This window comes from Phaseolus vulgaris, chromosome 2, assembly GCF_051622355.1.
Source record: "Phaseolus vulgaris cultivar YP4 chromosome 2, ASM5162235v1, whole genome shotgun sequence".
Classification (NCBI taxonomy): Eukaryota; Viridiplantae; Streptophyta; class Magnoliopsida; order Fabales; family Fabaceae; genus Phaseolus; species Phaseolus vulgaris.
In genome coordinates this window covers 1,543,267-1,561,311 of record NC_143499.1, presented here as the reverse complement: position 1 = coordinate 1,561,311, position 18,045 = coordinate 1,543,267, and the positions used below count along the sequence as shown (strand labels likewise).

The window sequence follows — 18,045 nt, the reverse complement described above, 5'->3', positions numbered from 1 at the left end:
TATGTAACCATTAGCTATCAAGGTTTTATCTACTAATTACTTATATTTAGTAACTAAAATATTAGTTCCTAAAACTTTGGTAGTTAACTTAGATACCAATTTATAAACTATTTTATAAATTTTTATCAATAATAACACTTTAGATACCAATAATTTTTTAGTATCTAAAATAGTATTTAAGTAAATTAGTATAACAACTAATTATTTTTTATCTCTAAATTTGGTTGTTAATTTAATTATTATCTTGTAGTGTACTCTTATCAGTCCATTCTTGAGACCTTTGGTGTTATGGAAATGGTTGTCACCTTTCGTGTTTCCACTTGTTGCATGGTGAACATTGTTTAACATGTTCCGAGTGTCATGAAAATGACTTCGATGATCATAGGAGAGTTTTTCAGATGAGATGATGATATGTTTTTAATGGCTTAATGTTATTTGTTGGTGAAGATGATTCACTTTCCACAACTCAAACAAACTCATAGTGACTCAAAGTATTAAAGAAATACAAGATAACATTAGTAAATTCCTGTTAGCACATGTTTAAGAAATCGATTTCTTTTTTTATCAATAAAGAATAAAAATAATTAAATCAAGAACACTTCACTAAGTCCAACCATATACATTAACAAATCTTTACATTAACAAATCGATTGTAAGTTTGTTTAAAGGTTTGCATAAATGTATGTTGTTGGAACAAACATAGAATGTACGTTTCATAGCCAGAGCATAGTGGTTATACCATTTATTCATAAAGAATTTTCATCGTTAAACTGATTCTATCTTTTAAAAAATTTATCTTCTTCTTTGCTTTAATTTCTTTCTCTTTATTCTCTAGGTATGTATATAATACGTGCTTTCCCTCCTTATTGCTGTGGTTTTTATTGAGCTTGTGAGGATTCACCAGAATGCAACCAGTCAGAATAAGGAAATTTAAAAAACCAAAAATCAAGGTGTGCAGAAGCAGTTGTTGTGCGAGAATAAACAAATAAGTATATTTAAAATAATTTATTTTATATATTTTTTATCAATAAATCACATTCAATGAAAATTAAGACTTTTTATTTTAATTTTCAAACTTTATTTTATTATGTGTTTTTACACTTAATTTACAATATTTTGTTTAGTATTTTTACATTTTTCAAACTAAATAAAAAAATATTTTTTTTCATTTTATTTTTCATTTCTGTGTTTTTTCTTAAATTAAGTCCACTCTATTTTATTTAGAATTTTTAATTGTCCAAACAATTTTTGTCTTTAATTATAAATGATATAAATAATACATATAAACTAAAGTTGCACATTTTAAATAAATAAGTTATCCGTCTAGTAAGTAACATGGAATTTTTAATTACCACACTAAATAAATTTTATTCTCATATTATAGTTATTATTATTTTTATTATAATAATTATTATTATTATTGTTCTTACAACAAGGACCAAGAACACTTGAAATGGGTTAATCAAGACTAATCCTTCAATCTTGGGCTGAATGCTATCTTGGGCCGGGTACTCCTTGATGGAAACTCTTTGCTTCTCCTCTCGGCTTCTCCTCACAACAGGTGGGGGGTACCTGCAAGTCGCTCCGATGCCAAAGTCAGAAAAGGTTTTACGTTCATCAGATAAAATCACTCTTACCTCTTTCTATCTCTGAACTCCTATTTATAGAGTTTCTTTAATGGGCTTTCCCTTTACTCTTGGGCTTTCTTTCTGCACCTTTTTTATTATTTGTGCACCCCTCTTGCAAGTTTTTATCTAATTGGGCTTTTACAACTTTTATATTTGTTTTATTCTTGTCTTTATTGCTTTCGGTCAAAACCTCTCAGTTTTAACTTAATCATCTTAATTGTTATACTATGTAGTTCTCGGCATGAACCTCTCGGTTTTACCCTATCAGTACACTAGCCCCCCAAGACAGAAATATTTTAAGGTCTTGTAAAATATTCATGTCTTAATAAATTATAGTATATTTGACATTTGATATTGAATGCCTCGGTTTTTGTGCCTTGCTGAGTTAAGTTGATTTGATGTGAACTTCTTGTTGCAACCGTTAGATTATACCTTTTTGAACGGTTTCAGATTGCTTGCAACGTTTCAAATTCTAGGGTGTAACTTTGGGTTATAAATAGGATCTTCTTCTAAATTTTTACGAATGTGTTTCGTTGTGTATTGAGAAAAGCAGCTTTCTTTCAATCTGTAACCAGTTCGTGCAAAGGTAATGTCTCTTTCAAGTTTTTCTGCTTCTGATGATTTTTCAAGCGCGGGTGGTGAATCAACTGGGCGAGTGGTGCGAGAAGAGGATCGCCAAGACTCGAAGTCTTCATCTGCTACCCCTTCTTGTATGAATGATTCAAATGGAGCACCGGCTGTTGATGCTCCTCAAGAATTCGGCATTGTATTGCCTCAGAGAAATCTTCGTCCAGGTTACCAATGGGTTAATCCTAAAGTCCAAGAATATTTGTCTAAATATCGTTCTGCTATCGAACTTCGTAGTTTCCTTTCCCATTCCCAGATTTATTATTCTGACATTGAAAATGATATTATTTCTTTTCGGCGTGTTGGAGATGCCGACAATGTTTGTCATGGTCGAGAGGGTGATAGTCATGAGTTTTTTTATTTTTATGCTTGCTTTTTTAGAGATCTTCATATTCGGTTGCCTTTGAACAACTTTCAAATAGGTGTCCTTAAGTTCCTTAATGTCGCGCCTACTCAGCTTCATCCGAATGGTTGGGCTGCGATGCAAGCATTTAGTATTTTGTGTAAATTATTATCGCTTTCTCCTAGTCCTGCTTCCTTCTTGTATTATTATAGCTCTCGGCCTGGGAAGCGGCCAGGGTGGTTATCCCTTATTAGCAAATCCAATGTTTGTTTTCTTAAACCTTTTACATCGTCATATAAAGATTTTAAGGGCAATTTTTTTAAGATTCTAATAGAGCCTGTAGGAAGAGAGTATTTTTTTGATGGAGATTCTCCAAGGTTCCCCCTGTATTGGACAAAAGATCCTGTGAAGTTTAACTCTATTTCGTTTCATTCAATGGGTGTTGCCGATCGTCATGTTATTGAGGTTTTTAGTCGGCTCTCGTACCAGGTTCCCACTCGCGCCCTGCTACAACTGTATACTTCACCAAATCCTCGAGAAAATCTGATTGGTACGTGGTTGTTCCACATTTTTGCTCTTTTTAGGATAAAACTTTTAACTTAGCTAAATGTTTTATTGATTTTCAGCTTTGATGGCGAGCACTAATCCGAAAGCTCGCTCGTATTTTTCGAAATTGCTGAATAAGGTGGGTGATGTAACTCCCCGTCGTGAAAATGTGGTGAACCCTGTGGTGGAAGAAGTCGTGGAACCTATTGTGAATGTGGAAGCGGTTGATCCGGTAAGCCATGTTAAGGCTGCTGGTCCTTCAAAGAAATCAAAAAAGCGTGATAGGAATAGCAAGAGGTCGCATTCGTCTTCTCGGCGCCATCGTCAGAGTGAACATGTTTCTTCCGAACCTCTCTCGGAAATGATATTTAGTGCTACAACGAAGTATGCGAAGTTTGTTCAGACATCTTTTGGTGAATCGTCTTATAACATGCTGAAGACTATGGATGCTGCTGCTTTGGCAGATTCTGTTATTGAATTGTCAAGCAGAAATCTTTTGATTGGAAAGATGTTGAAGGAGAAGAATGGGAACTGTGTGGCGTTATCTGAGTTTGACAAATTGAAGAATGATTTTGCTGAGTATAAAGAAAAAATGAGCTCTTTATCGGTGCAGTTAGAAGAGATTAAAAAGCAGAAAATGGAACAAGAAGTTGAAATAGAAGGTCTTGAGAAGAAAATTTCTGATTTGGAGAACGAGAACTTTAAATCTGTTGAAGAGAATGTTCGACTGTGTAAAGAAAATCAAGGTTTGAATGATAAGGTATCGGTTTTATCTTCTGCAAATGATTCCGACAAAAACACCATCAAAGCTATGGATGAGGAGATACATCAGCTGAGAACCAATGTTTTTGAAGCCGAAAGCTTTATCTTTGAACAACATAAGCTGGGCTTCGAAAAGGCTCTTCAACAAGCAAAATATTTCTATAAGATTCCTATTGATGAAGGGAATTTTGATGTTAAAAAGGATTTTTATAATGGTGAACTAATTCCTGTGAATGAAATTCTGGATAATGATGCCGTAGATATCAATATCGAAAACTAGGCAGATGTAGATGTTAATGTTTTGTTTATAGTGCCTTAGTTTATATGAGGGGGTTGTTTTGGTGTTGAAATGTCGAACGTATATGTGGAAGTTTTGAATCCTTTTTGTAATGTCTCCATGGAATCTTATCAGAAACTAACGAATATTATTCCTTAAGTTATTTGTTATTTACTTGGTATTATTTGTTGATTCCTACGTTCGGCTTTGTGCTAAATGTTTAGAACTTATCGGTTTGGTCTTCTCGGTTGTATGATAAACCTTTTGGTCGAACGATGTGAGGACTGTACTTTGAATTATTTTAATTAAACGTTGTTAAATGTTTAATTTAGAAACGTGACGAGTATTATTTGGTTTTTATTAACCATTAAGGTTTATTTTTCGGTTTTGTATTGCCTTGGTATTGTTGCTAGTTTTCGGTTTGTATTACTTTTAAAGTAACCAAAAACGTAGACGTGCGTGGATAAATGTAACTTTTGCCTTTAGTTGCCAACGTTTGAGTGAAAACGCCATGAACCTCTCGGTTTTATATCTATTGCTTGGAGATGTCTTGTGAACCAATTGAAGAAAGAATCGAAGACCACCTTTTTCGGGAGGGATTTCACCTGGAGTGAAAGCATCCAAGACCGAAAAGAATTATGTCTAATTTTGTCGGGAGGGATTTCACCTGAAGTGAAATCATCCAAGCCCAAAAAGAATGGTGTAAATTTTTTTCGGGAGGGATTTCACCTGAAGTGAAAAGCGTCCAAGACCGAAAAGAAAAGCATGAGTCTAATAAGATGTTACTGGATAATTCTTCTTGATTAGATAATCGATATGTATACAAGTTTCTGGCTTACATCTGTTTCAACTAAAATAGAACTTTAAATGACTCGCATTCCATGTATTCGGTATCACTTTTTCGTCTAGAGTTTCTAATCTATAAGCTCCGTTGTGTAAGTTTTCCATTATCCTGAATGGTCCTTCCCAGTTGGCTGCCAACTTTCCATGTCGTGGATCTTTTCGAGCATCAGTACGCATTCTCCAGACCAAATCTCCTTCCTTAAAATCCCTGAACTTTACTTTCGCATTAAACCTTTTCATTGCTCTTCTTTTTACTGCTGCTTCCTTTATTTTTGCTCGTTCTCTGAGTTCTTCAATAAGATCAAGATCAGTTCTTAAGCATTCATTGTTGATATTCCAATCTTCCATTTGCCTTCGTAATGTTGGTTCGGTAACTTCTACTGGTAACATTGCATCTGTTCCATATGTAAGGTTGAATGGTGTTTCTCCTGTTGATGTTTGTGGTGTGCATCTGTATGCCCATAATATTTCTGGCAACTTCTCAGCCCATAGTCCTTTAGCACTTCCTAACCTCTTCTTTAACTGTCCGAGAATAACTTTGTTCGCGGCTTCAGCTTGTCCATTTGTTTGTGGGTGCTCAACTGACATGCTCGTTGCTTTGATCCCCAAATCTGCATAAAATTCCATAAGTTTTTTGTCAATGAATTGTCTGCCATTGTCAGTTATAATGGTGTGCGGGATTCCGAATCGACATATTATATTTTTCCATACAAACGATTGGACCTGTTGAGCTGTTATCTTAGTTAACGCTTCTGCTTCTATCCACTTTGTAAAGTAGTCGACAGCTACTATCATGAACTTAGTTTGTCCTCGTCCAAGTGGGAATGGTCCAAGTATATCCATTCCCCATTTTGCAAATGGCCATGGGGAAACGATTTCGTGCAACTCTTGTGCTGGTATGTGATTTAGACTTCCAAATTCTTGACATTTTTTGCATGCCTTGACATAAAATTCACAATCTTCTCGGATTGTCGGCCAATAGTAACCGGCTCTACAAACCTTTGTTGCCATTGTTCGAGCTCCGCAATGTAGCCCACAAATTCCTTCATGAAGCTCTTTAATTACATATTCGGCTTGTTCATTTGAAAGACATTTTAACAAAGGCACAGAGTATCCTCTTTTGTATAATTCTTCACCAATCAACACAAAACTAGCTACTTTCTTTGCCATTCTTGCATCCGGTTCAACACCTTGTTCTTGGCTCTTTATTACTTCTATGTAAGTCTTCATCCATTCATCTTTTGAGGTTGCAATGTTCAAGCATTCTTCCACACTCATTGTTGGCTGACTAAGAGTTTGCTGTATGATGGAGTTGTGTTGGCCCTGTCGTTGTTGACTTGCTAACTTGGATAATGAGTCTGCTTTCATGTTTAGTTCTCTTGGGATATATTTCATTTCGGCCTTATTAAAACATTGCATAATATTTAACACTTTATGACAATATTTCATCAGTAATGGATCTTTTACCTTATACTGTCCCTGCACCTGTCCCACCGAAAGTTGAGAGTCACTTTTGCAAATGACGTTTTCAACTCCCATGTCTCTGGCTAATAGTAACCCTGCAACAAGAGCTTCATATTCGGCTTGGTTGTTGGATGTTCTGAACTCAAATCTTAGCGCCATCTCCACCTGGAAGTTATCTGGTCCTTCAAGCACTATTCCTGCTCCGCTGCCTCTTTTGCTTGATGCTCCATCTACATACAATGTCCAGTGCTCCTGCTGTGTTGCTGTCGGCATTTGAATAATGAAATCTGCAAGGGATTGGGCTTTGATAGGTCCTCTTGGCTCGTACTTGATTCCATATTCTGATAGCTCCATCGTCCACGTCACCATCCTACCTGCAAGTTCGGGTTTTCTCAAAATTTTGGATATTGGGTAATCTGTTCTCACAATTATCTGATGATTCTGAAAATATGGCCGAAGACGTCTCGCAGCATACACCAGGGTTAAGGCTACTTTTTCAATTTTGGGATATCTAGTTTCGGCACTCTGTAGGGATCTACTCACAAAATATATTGGTTTTTGCTCTGGGGTTTCTTGAATCAAGGCTGCTCCTATGGCTTCAACCGAGGTGGCTAGGTAGACTATGATAGGTTGGGTTGACACTGGTTTAACCAAGATTGGTGGTTCGGCCACTATAGTTTTGATTTGAGAAAAGGCTTGCTCACACCACTCATCCCACTCAAAGGTTTCGGATTTTTTTAACAAGTTTACTATTGGTTTGGTTTTTTCGGCAAGGATTGGTAGAAATCTTGATAATGAGTTGAGTTTTCCCACTAGTCTTTGTACCTCCTTCAAATTCTTTGGGCTTCCCATCTTCATTATTGCTTCGCACTTGTCGGGGTTTGCTTCAATGCCTTTGTTTGTCAACATAAAACCTAGAAATTTTCCACCTCTTACCCCAAAAACGCATTTTTCTGGATTAAACCGAATTTCGTATTTTCTTATCTGTGCAAACACCTCCTCAAGGTCTTCCAAGTGTTTCTCTATCTCCCCTGATTTCACAACCATATCATCAACATACACCTCCATATTTTTTCCAATCTGATCCTTAAACACCTTGTCCATCAACCTTTGATATGTTGCTCCAGCGTTCTTCAAACCAAAAGGCATGACTTTATAACAATAATTCGCAGTGTCTGTGGTGAAAGCCGTTTTTGGAACATCTGGCTCATACATTTGTATTTGATTATACCCTGAATAGGCATCAAGAAAGCTCATCATCTCTTGTCCAGACGCCCCATCCACTAGCCGGTCTATGTTGGGTAGTGGGTATGTATCTTTCGGGCAAGCTTTGTTTAAGTCTGTATAGTCTGTGCACATTCTCCACTTTCCATTTGGTTTTTTGACAAGCACTACATTGGATAACCATGTTGTGTATTGAGCCTCTTTTATGAAACCAGCTTGCATTAACTTCTCGGTTTCTTCTATTGCCGCTTTTCGTCTTTCTTCTCCTAACTTTCTTCTTTTTTGAGAGACCGGTCTTGCTTCTTGACATACAGACAATTTATGACAAACTACTTTCGGATCAATCCCAGGTATATCAGATGGTTTCCAAGCAAACAAATCCTTGTTGTTACGTAACACTGTGATGAATTTACTTAACAACTCTTTTGGCAAACTTCCACTTACATAAGTGCATTGCTTCTCGTCTTGACCCAATACCACAGCTGTGGTCTCTTCTTTTGGCTCTATCCTTTCGTCATTTATTCTTGGGTCCAAGTCGGCCATTGCCACCATTCTTTCAGTATCATGGTTTGCTCTTAAATTCATCTTTAAGCCTGCTGCATAACATTCCCGAGCATCCTTTTGATTGACATAAACCGTTGCTACCTCACCTTTTTCTGTTGGGAACTTCATAGCCAAATGCGGTGTTGAAACTATTGCTCCCAGTTTATTCAAAGAGGATCGTCCTAATAACACATTATATGATGTAGTAGCATCCACCACCAAATATCTGATTTTGATTTTTTTAGTTTTATTGCCTCTTCCAAACGTGGTCATCAAATCAATGTACCCCTTAGTGTTAACTCTTTCTCCCGAAAAGCCAATGATCTGCTCTCGGAAAGGTACTATATCTTCTTCTCTTAAATGTAATCTTTTGAAAGTATCCCAAAACAAGATATCAACTGAACTCCCCTGATCAACTAAGGTTTTCATAACAGCATATTCAGCTATTTCTACCGTTATCACCATAGGGTCATCGTGATCGGGATCAATCTCTTGAAAATCTTCATCTGTGAAAAGCATTGGTGGCAAGGTTCTTCTTTTGAAAATATGATTAATTGTTCTGATGCTTCTCCAATGTTGTTTTCTTGCTGATGAGGATTCCTTTCCTGAAAAACCTCCTGAAATTGTGTTTATAAATCCTCTGACCGGCCTACCCAGACTTCGTTCCCTACTCCGCCTTACTGACTGAGTGTTTTGATGATCCCTATCACTTCTTCTTTCTAGCCTTCCATCTCTTCTATCACTTCTTTTTTCAACTCTTTTTTCATCTCTTCTTTCAAATCTTTCAACTCTTCTCTGGCCCATTTCTCCCCCTCTCGATCCTCTCTCAGGACTTAACCTTATTCTCACATTTCCTCCTTGGACGAAGCGTTTCAACTGTCCAGCTTGAATTAATTCTTCTATTCTATCCTTCAACCCGATGCATTCTTCTGTATGATGGCCATGATTTTTATGATACTCGCAATGCTTGGTATGATCTGCTCTTTCTGGTGTTCGTGCTTTTCGTAGTGGTGGTATTATTTCTGTTGCCATAGCTTCTTGTAAAACTCTAGCTCTGTTTGCATTCAAAGGTGTGTATTGTTGGAATTTTCGGCTTCTGAATTCTTCTCGGGCTCTTCTTGCAACAGGCGGGTGTTCTTTTTCTGTCACCCTCTTCTCGCCTCCATCAACCCTTACTTGATTTCGAAACTCCCTTAATTCTTCCATTTGCATAAATTTTGATGCCCGTTGCCTTAGTTCATCCAGATTGATCGCAGGTTTCTTGCAAAGACTATCGGCAAATGGTCCCGGTTTTAATGCCGTTATCATATGATGCATGGTGACCTCTGGACTAAGATTTCGGATTCCCAAAGCAACCTTCCCAAAACGTTCCATGAACATTCTTAAAGACTCTCATTTCTCTTGTCTTATGTTCACTAAGGCGATTGACGTTAAATGATGGGGACGACTAGTTGCAAATTGAGCACCGAACTTTTCTACCAATGTATCAAAACAATCTATACTCAACGGTGGGAGGCGTGTAAACCAGCTCAATGCTGCCCCTTTCAGAGTTGTAGGAAATACTCTGCACATAACAACATCATTCCATGTATACAAGCTGATTTGAATAGTATATATTGCAATATGCTCATCAGGATCCGTACTTCCATCATATTTGTCAATGGTTAAGTTCTTCCAGTTGTCAGGCAATGGAGTATCGACTATAACATCATAAAACGGATGTTTTCTGGAAGATGTTCCTGCACAAACCCCAGAGTTTTCAAGCCATCTTCTTCTGGTTTGAGAATTTTCATTATATATCCTCTCGTTCACTTGTACCCCCGGTTGGACAGTTTCGAAAGATGAATTCAAAACCGTTTCCTCTTGTAACTTCCTCCTCATGTGTGCGTTTTCGGCCCTTAACATACTCAATTCTTCTTCATTATTCTTTTTTAACATCTCGAATTCTTTTTGTAATTGGACCAACATTGCCATTGGCATGTTAACATTGTCTTCCCGATCTCCACCTTGTTCTCCTCCTTGACTCATCTTGTCTTTAACCCTTCTCAATTGACCCTCGGCCCCACGGTGGGCGCCAAAATGTTCTTACAACAAGGACCAAGAACACTTGAAATGGGTTAATCAAGACTAATCCTTCAATCTTGGGCTGAATGCTATCTTGGGCCGGGTACTCCTTGATGGAAACTCTTTGCTTCTCCTCTCGGCTGGTGCTCTCAGCTGGTGCTCTCGGCTTCTCCTCACAACAGGTGGGGGGTACCTGCAAGTCGCTCCGATGCCAAAGTCAGAAAAGGTTTTACGTTCATCAGATAAAATCACTCTTACCTCTTTCTATCTCTGAACTCCTATTTATAGAGTTTCTTTAATGGGCTTTCCCTTTACTCTTGGGCTTTCTTTCTGCACCTTTTTTATTATTTGTGCACCCCTCTTGCAAGTTTTTATCTAATTGGGCTTTTACAACTTTTATATTTGTTTTATTCTTGTCTTTATTGCTTTCGGTCAAAACCTTTCGGTTTTAACTTAATCATCTTAATTGTTATACTATGTAGTTCTCGGCATGAACCTCTCGATTTTACCCTATCAGTACAATTATATTACTTAAAATTATTTTTGAAGGAAAAAAATAATTACTAAATTGATTAAATTAGGCATAGATTAAAAAATAATTTATATTTAAAATAATTTTATTATTAATAAATAATTTCTCTAATTAACTACCTACCAACATTATTGTTAAAACTTTTATAACTTAGTTGGTACTAATAAGTTGGTAGCTAAATTTTTTATAACTAATTAAATATCCATTTAAAAGTTATTTACTAATAATAAAAATTACTTTAAATATTAATAATTTTTAATTTATAATATAATATTTAATTTAGTAATATTATAATAATATTTTATATATAGATATTAAAGTATTGGGCGAGTAGCCCAAAAACTATATAAATATATTATAATAAAATGTACAAAATATTGATCTATCTAAATTGCTCGGATAAAGTGATGTTTCCAATTATCTTTTCAATTGTGTGAATACGTCTTTTTTCAACCACTTACCATTAGAAAATTAAACAAAGTAGGAATAGGAAGAAAAAATCAAAATAAGTGCATGTTAATTGATTAGGTTATATTGTGTAATCGATTAGCTATGTATTTGTAATCGATTAAGTTTGGCTTATGAATCGTGGGACTTAATCAATTATAACCTCGTATAATTGATTAATGGTTTTTTTTTTTATTAAATTGTGTCAATAATTTTTCATGGACTGTGATTACAATATCTTTTTTCATTTAAGCTATGCTCAATACATACACATACACGTACTGTTGAGAAGTGGATTAAAGTCCCTTTTTTCTTTAATTACAAATATCAAACACAAATATATATAAATTTTTATTTATAAATATTCTTCTTTATTTTAACTTAAATCTTTCAAAATTTTAGATCGGGGTATTTTGATAAATCCATTAGTTATACAATTATTATTTTTTATATTTCAATAATATCATCTACAAATTTTTTACTTAAATTTACTTATTATTTTCAACTCTATTTTTCCTACCTCCAAACTTTCCATTCTTTTTCTCCTCTTCCCCTTTCATCCTTGTTCAAATAAAGTCTTTCTCCTTCTCTATCTATAGCATCAAGCACGTTGATCTCTTATATGTGAAGTCCTAACTATAAGTCTGTTTATATATAAACTGCAAATTTTGTCCACCCATAAATACAATGCAATTTTATATGGACCAACTGCAAACTGATACTACAATATAGGAAGAGAATTAGAAATGCCTTGCTGACAAAAAGATATATAGTTAGGTAGACCACGACAAATTATCAGTATTTCATCAACACATTTAAGTTTAAAAAATTATGAGCATTTAAATTGTAAGCAAATTCAACTTTATTGTTTTTTTATTGTAAAAACTGTCTTATGGACACGACTTTAACATGAACAAAAATTAATAGTAATAATTCAATCTTATAAACTATATTGAATTACATAAGTATTAAGCATTATTTATAATATTAAATATTTTGTTTCTCGTCCAATATTCAACCCCCAACCAAAGGTTCCAGCTGAATTGGTTGGTTCTATTATTGCAAATCGGAATGAATAGGTGTTTTTCACTATTCTAAAGAAGATTTCCATCCTCTCTTGCATTGGTGATAAGGAACTTGAGTGGCCAACACATACTCACTTTTACTCCATTGATACAAAGAGATATATGTTTCTTTGGACCATCCAAAAATCTCATTTAAAAAAAGAAAAAACTATTTATTGTTTTGACTTTCAATGTAGAAACTAAAATCAATTATAGAATAGTGAAATTTAATCCAAACACATACTAAAACACCAATGCTTAGAATGATCAAATTCTCAAAGTAAAACCATCAATTATCAACCACTATGCTTTAAACAAGAAATCCTTAAGCACACATTTAAACTATATTTCATTTATTAATATACACCTTATACTTTACTGTTTTTGTAAATAAACAATTTGAATTTTAATTAATCTTTAAAATTTGTCAATTTTTTATAAATAATATTTTCCAACATTAAATGTCAATGTTTCGTTATTAATTTTCTCCTTTTCTTATAATTCATTTTTATATATGAAAATTAATAAATAATGTTTTTCTGTTGCCCCTGACTAAAAGCACGTTAATAGTAAGGAGGAGAAATCAAATAGTTGATTTCCTTCATCACAAACTTTGACATTTTCCGTACACTCCCTTAGTTCCTTTTCGATCGTAACCTTTCCCATCTTTTATATTTTATAGTTTATTTTTTATTAGTATTTCAAAGTATTTATTACACCAGAATTAGAAGTGCGAAATATATTTTTTTTCAAAACAAAATTGAAAGCTTTCCACTTTTATTTGCTTAAAATAACCTCAAGTTAATGTCATAAAAAAAGTTAACAAATTAGTTTAAAATAATTTATTTGAAAAGTTTTTAACTTATAAATCAAAATTAAAAACTTCATTGTCTTTCTAAAAGAATCTAAAATTATAATTACGTAATATATTTTCTTTAGAAAATACAATTTTATTTACATAATAAAGCTTATGTATCTAATATCTTTCATGTGATTTTATATTTATTAACAATAAGGTACATTATTAACTTACAACTTTAAAGTTAGAAATTCATCATAAATTATTTATCTAAAATTTAATTTATCAACTACAAATTAATTTGATCAAACAGCCTAAATCTATTTGTTTCAAGAAAATGATGTTCCAAATTGCAAGAGTCGAAAAAGACATTGGTATAAAAACTTGGTCTCCAAATAGGATACAGCAGGAACCTAGAATTTAATGACAGAAATGGTGGCAGGAAATGATATTGACTATTGCATTACAGAGAAACAATAGTTGAGTTGTTTGGGATTGCTTAAAGAAGCAAGTCAAACATTTTTTAATTATTTTGGTGTCAAGTAAAATTTCTCTCCTGGAAGAGTTGTTTCAAACAATGAAGATGGTCCTATGTTGAAATATGCAGCAGGGTCCTCAGTTTAGAGGTTATGTGGGTTATACAGAAATGTGCCTAAGAAAATAGAAATGGATTCTAGAAAGAAAAAAGGTGGTTGCTTCTAGTCGTCAGGCGTGATATATAAATGGGGTAGAAAGATAGAATATGTTGCATCGATGGGACCTACTCCCATTCCGATCAACCGAATATTTGAGATGGGCCATATTTAATAGATATTCTTTAAGTGGATGGTGAGCGATGCAACACTACCTGCATGCATTTTCTGTGAGTAAGAGAGCTGCACTCAATGACATTAACTAAAAAGCACCACTCTCCTATAGGATAAAAGGTATGAGGTATATATATATATATATACTCAATGACATTAACCCGCTGTTGCAATCTTGGCTATCACAAGTTATATTTGAGTATTTGACAAAGCAAATATTAACCACCTCCTCCGGTAAAAAAGCCAAGAGCCCAATGATCACCCTTCAAACTATTTTTGGTCCTAAAATCCCATAAAGTCTATTCAAAATTAAATTTTAAGGCACGTGGCTACGTATCTCTTTCAAAATTACAAATGCTGCTTCGAAAACATAAGTTCAAAAGGAGGTAGTTATTCACACATTATCCTAAATAATTAACCCTTAAAACAGGCAAAATTTTCTTCAATAGCTAGAAATTACCATGTATGATGTGCTCAGTAATATATTGAAAGTGTTCGGTGGTGCTGCAGAGATGTGCACTGAACACCAGCAGCCCAGAGCCAAAGATCCAGCTCCACACTGAGAACCTGAATATAAAAGTCAGAGGCTTTTTCAGTTTCAGATAAGATGAACAACTAGAGCACAAAACACATGAGCCATAACAGCGAAACTGCGCAGCATTTCCTTTTTATGAGTAAATGTTACTAGAGAAAAGATAATTTAACATGATTCAATTATTTTTTAATAAAAAAGACCGGCAACAAACCAACAATGAATTATTGTTTATTTGACAGTTGAGTTTTAATAACCTTGAAGAAATCCAACTCTACATTCATTGGAAAAGGAGCATGAGTGGGAGATACTCAGCACAGAAAAGACTAACCTGTCGTCCTGACTTTACACTTATCAGCTCCCTCATTTTCTCCACTGCATGTACAGAGCAAGCCCGCAGTTCAACTTCCTCTTCAGTCCCTGGACCTATTTCTCCGCTGGACTCAATAGTACTGGCAAGTGTTGGGCTATATTTTAAAACACCAAGCTGCCGAAGCACAGCTGGGACGATATAGTCCGCCATTATAGTTAGAGAGCCGATGTCTTTAAACTCACCATATCCTTGCCCCCCAAATGCACCCCACAAATCTGCTGCAAATATCTGAGCCCTTTTGTATAAAAATACCTGGCGTCCCTTGTACACCGTATGGTCTCTAAAACCTAGAACCAATTAATATTGGAGTCAACAAATTAAATACTTTGCATACAATTAATTCATAGCAACTTCAAACGAAGCACACATAAATTGAGCATTATATATTTCAGAATTTGAGTTACAGAAGTTGAGAGAAAAAAAAGGCTATACCAGGAAAATGGCGTGCAACAAGAGCAACAAGATTCACAGCTGATTTTCCACAGCTCAGCACAAGATTGGATGCTTTACCCTCAAAGTTCCTTTCCAATTCAATCCCAACCTAGCAAAAGAAACGGACAGTACAAATAGGGCCATCAAACTTCAAGACATGCTTATTACCAGAACTAAGTTCACAGAATTGAAAACACAACAAAAATAGTGAAACCAAAAAAAAGATGAATATTGCAGTGATTAAAGGTAGCATTGCTAATGATTTGTTTTACCTCATGAAGTAATCTAACTCGTTCATCTTCCAAAGGAAGGGGTCTAGGCCACCTCAAAAGCTCGCGTAGTTGTGGACCTAACATTATGAACTCATTTGTAATTATGCTATATTGGTAGAAAAGAATTTCTTCTTTGGAAGCATTGAAGGAAGCACAACAACCATAAGGCCAAGCAGACATATAGAGATGCTTTGAAAATACTGTAACTTAACCACAAATTTCTTATTTGGTTCTATCATATGAACTATAATTTCAAAGTTGTCGATGCTGAACCATCTTAAGCAAGCATACATGTGCCAAACAAAAAATTATTGCCTCCGACCTGGCAGCAGAAAATGAACAAAGACTTAATAATCTTTTATTCACTGTTTGGCCCTAACTTCCTTTAAGTGACCCAAATTAATATCAAGTACACATGCAGTATCTATTCTATCCTTAACATAATTTTGACAAACGTTAGTTTCAGTTGATAATAAAAACATGAACTGAATTGAAGATATGACACTATCGAAACCTTCGTCATTTCCATTCAAACGGGTGCACGTAATTAAATACTCTAGTTAATTTCTATACAGACAGTACAAGGTCCGAGAAAATTACCAGTGTACTTTTGCAGACGATCGGCATCAAATGCAGAATTATCATTTTGAAGAGCTGCTTTTAACCCAGATGCCAAATCGTCGTAATTCAAATCCTTATCTGTTAGCAAAAGAGAAGAGAGGTGAGCATTAAAAAAATAGAAAGGATGGCACCTTAACCATGGATAAAAAGTACGTGTGCTAAAATTTTGAGACAGTTCACTAATCACTACTTCATTTCTTTGGGTCAATTAGACAAATGTCCGGATGATCATCATAACTTATGGGAGCAATAAACATCCTGCATATTCACAAACCATTTTCATATCTATCAAGTGTCAACAACACGTTCTGCAGGTAAATTGACTCGCTTATTCTCTAAGACGATAATATAGGGCTTCTTAGTCTACATACAGAACAAATAATCAAAGACAAAATGTCCCGCTACCTTATTGCTATGTATGAACTCATTTCGGCGTGAGACCAGTAAAATGACAGATAAACTGAAACGCCTTTAAAAAAGATAGCAATTAAAAAAAATCAAAAACAGGGAGCCATTAACACTACGATTAAGATACTCAAGGCGCGCAATTAACCAGTCACGGTCTTCGCCGCTACGTGAAAAAGATTTAAGCATTATGAACGGCAAAAACAGAATGTGCATATAAAAGAAAAAGAAAAAACCACAGCGTACCAGGCCAGAAGCAAAAATTCAAAGCGTCCAACACAAACAAGTACTGGACGGTGAGAGGTCCCTTGTCGAAGTAGTGAATCCCTTCGAAATCCCACTCAACCTTGGGAATGGACTCAATGGTGCTCACCACTTTCTCAATCCCTGAAAACGACACCAGAGGCAAACACACATAATCATTTCATTTGCGAAAGCATTATCGGAAAGGTAAAAATGAGGGCGGAGAAAGAAGCGAATGAACCTGCAGAGTCGACGTAGACGTGGGAGGAGCGGCTGGCGACCCAGGCGGAGGTAACCCTGACATCGTCCATCGCGCTGTGAAGTTGAGGAGAGGAATGCGGCGTTTGCGATGAACCCTAACGAAAGGGTTTGAAAAATTACAAAATATATAGGGTAGGCGCGGGTGACAGTGTTAACTGCTTGGGTTTTTCGCGGGTTTTTACGGCGAATTAGAAGAGTGGTTCCTTGTGCGTATTGGCGCACAAAGTGTGAACCTGACCCGTTTTCTGACCCTGTTTCGGGTTAGTTGAAAAGTTTTTGGGCCACGAAACCCCACATCCCAATAATATCTTCCACTATAATTTCTCTATCACTCGTTCGCCAACTTTCTCAATCCAAAACTGCGCCATAGGATATTGCACGTTTTTTTCTATCTGCTACTACTAACCAAACTTTATACTGTAAATAAAAAATCATATAATCATAATTAAACAACAAAATTATTTTAAAATATTATTATCAATTCCGATAACTAACTTTTATTGCGTAACATAAATTTCAACACAATTCACATCTAGTTTCACTAATTAAAGATAACAAAAATTAGCAAAATTTATTTATATTTAAGATTATTTAAAATTTGAGATAAGCAGTATCTTTCACAGTATTTGAGTGATAAATTCCAATACTTTATTTATAAAAAATACATGAAAATATTCAATATCTTAAAAATATGAAAACATTTTATATTGTTTTATTTAACTGCTAAAATACATCATAAGATGTTATGTATGTGTGGAGATCATGCCTAACAAACTTACGCTTTTCTTTGAAAAAATAAACTTACTTTTTTTTTAGAAAAACCAAACTTGCTTTTACACCACAAAATCATAAGCGGGTGTGAACATATAAAAATAAATACTTCATTTCTCTGCCTTCGTTATCACGTTATGGAGTGATCTTTGAGGCTTAAACACTT

The 18,045-nt window shown here is 35.0% G+C and overlaps 1 protein-coding gene across 3 annotated transcripts; it reads right to left on the bottom strand.

Moving 5' to 3' along the window:
* Positions 1–9,276: 9,276 nt before the first annotated feature.
* Positions 9,277–17,343, bottom strand: LOC137810049 (uncharacterized). 3 transcript variants are annotated; one of them, XM_090298034.1, is made up of 8 exons: positions 17,089–17,343; positions 16,851–16,991; positions 16,179–16,277; positions 15,579–15,655; positions 15,307–15,415; positions 14,833–15,161; positions 14,430–14,536; positions 9,277–10,514 (listed from the first exon to the last, which is right to left on the bottom strand). In XM_090298034.1, the coding sequence occupies exons 1-7, from the start codon at positions 17,156–17,158 to the stop codon at positions 14,444–14,446; spliced, it is 918 nt and encodes a 305-aa protein (XP_090154160.1). In that variant the 5' UTR covers positions 17,159–17,343; the 3' UTR covers positions 9,277–10,514; positions 14,430–14,443. The 3 variants fall into 3 exon arrangements, with proteins under 3 accessions (XP_090154160.1, XP_068467272.1, XP_068467271.1); XM_068611171.2 differs by lacking the exon at positions 9,277–10,514 and adding an exon at positions 13,631–14,010; XM_068611170.1 differs by lacking the exon at positions 9,277–10,514 and having other exon boundaries at positions 14,241–14,536.
* Between the last annotated feature and the right edge of the window lie 702 nt (positions 17,344–18,045).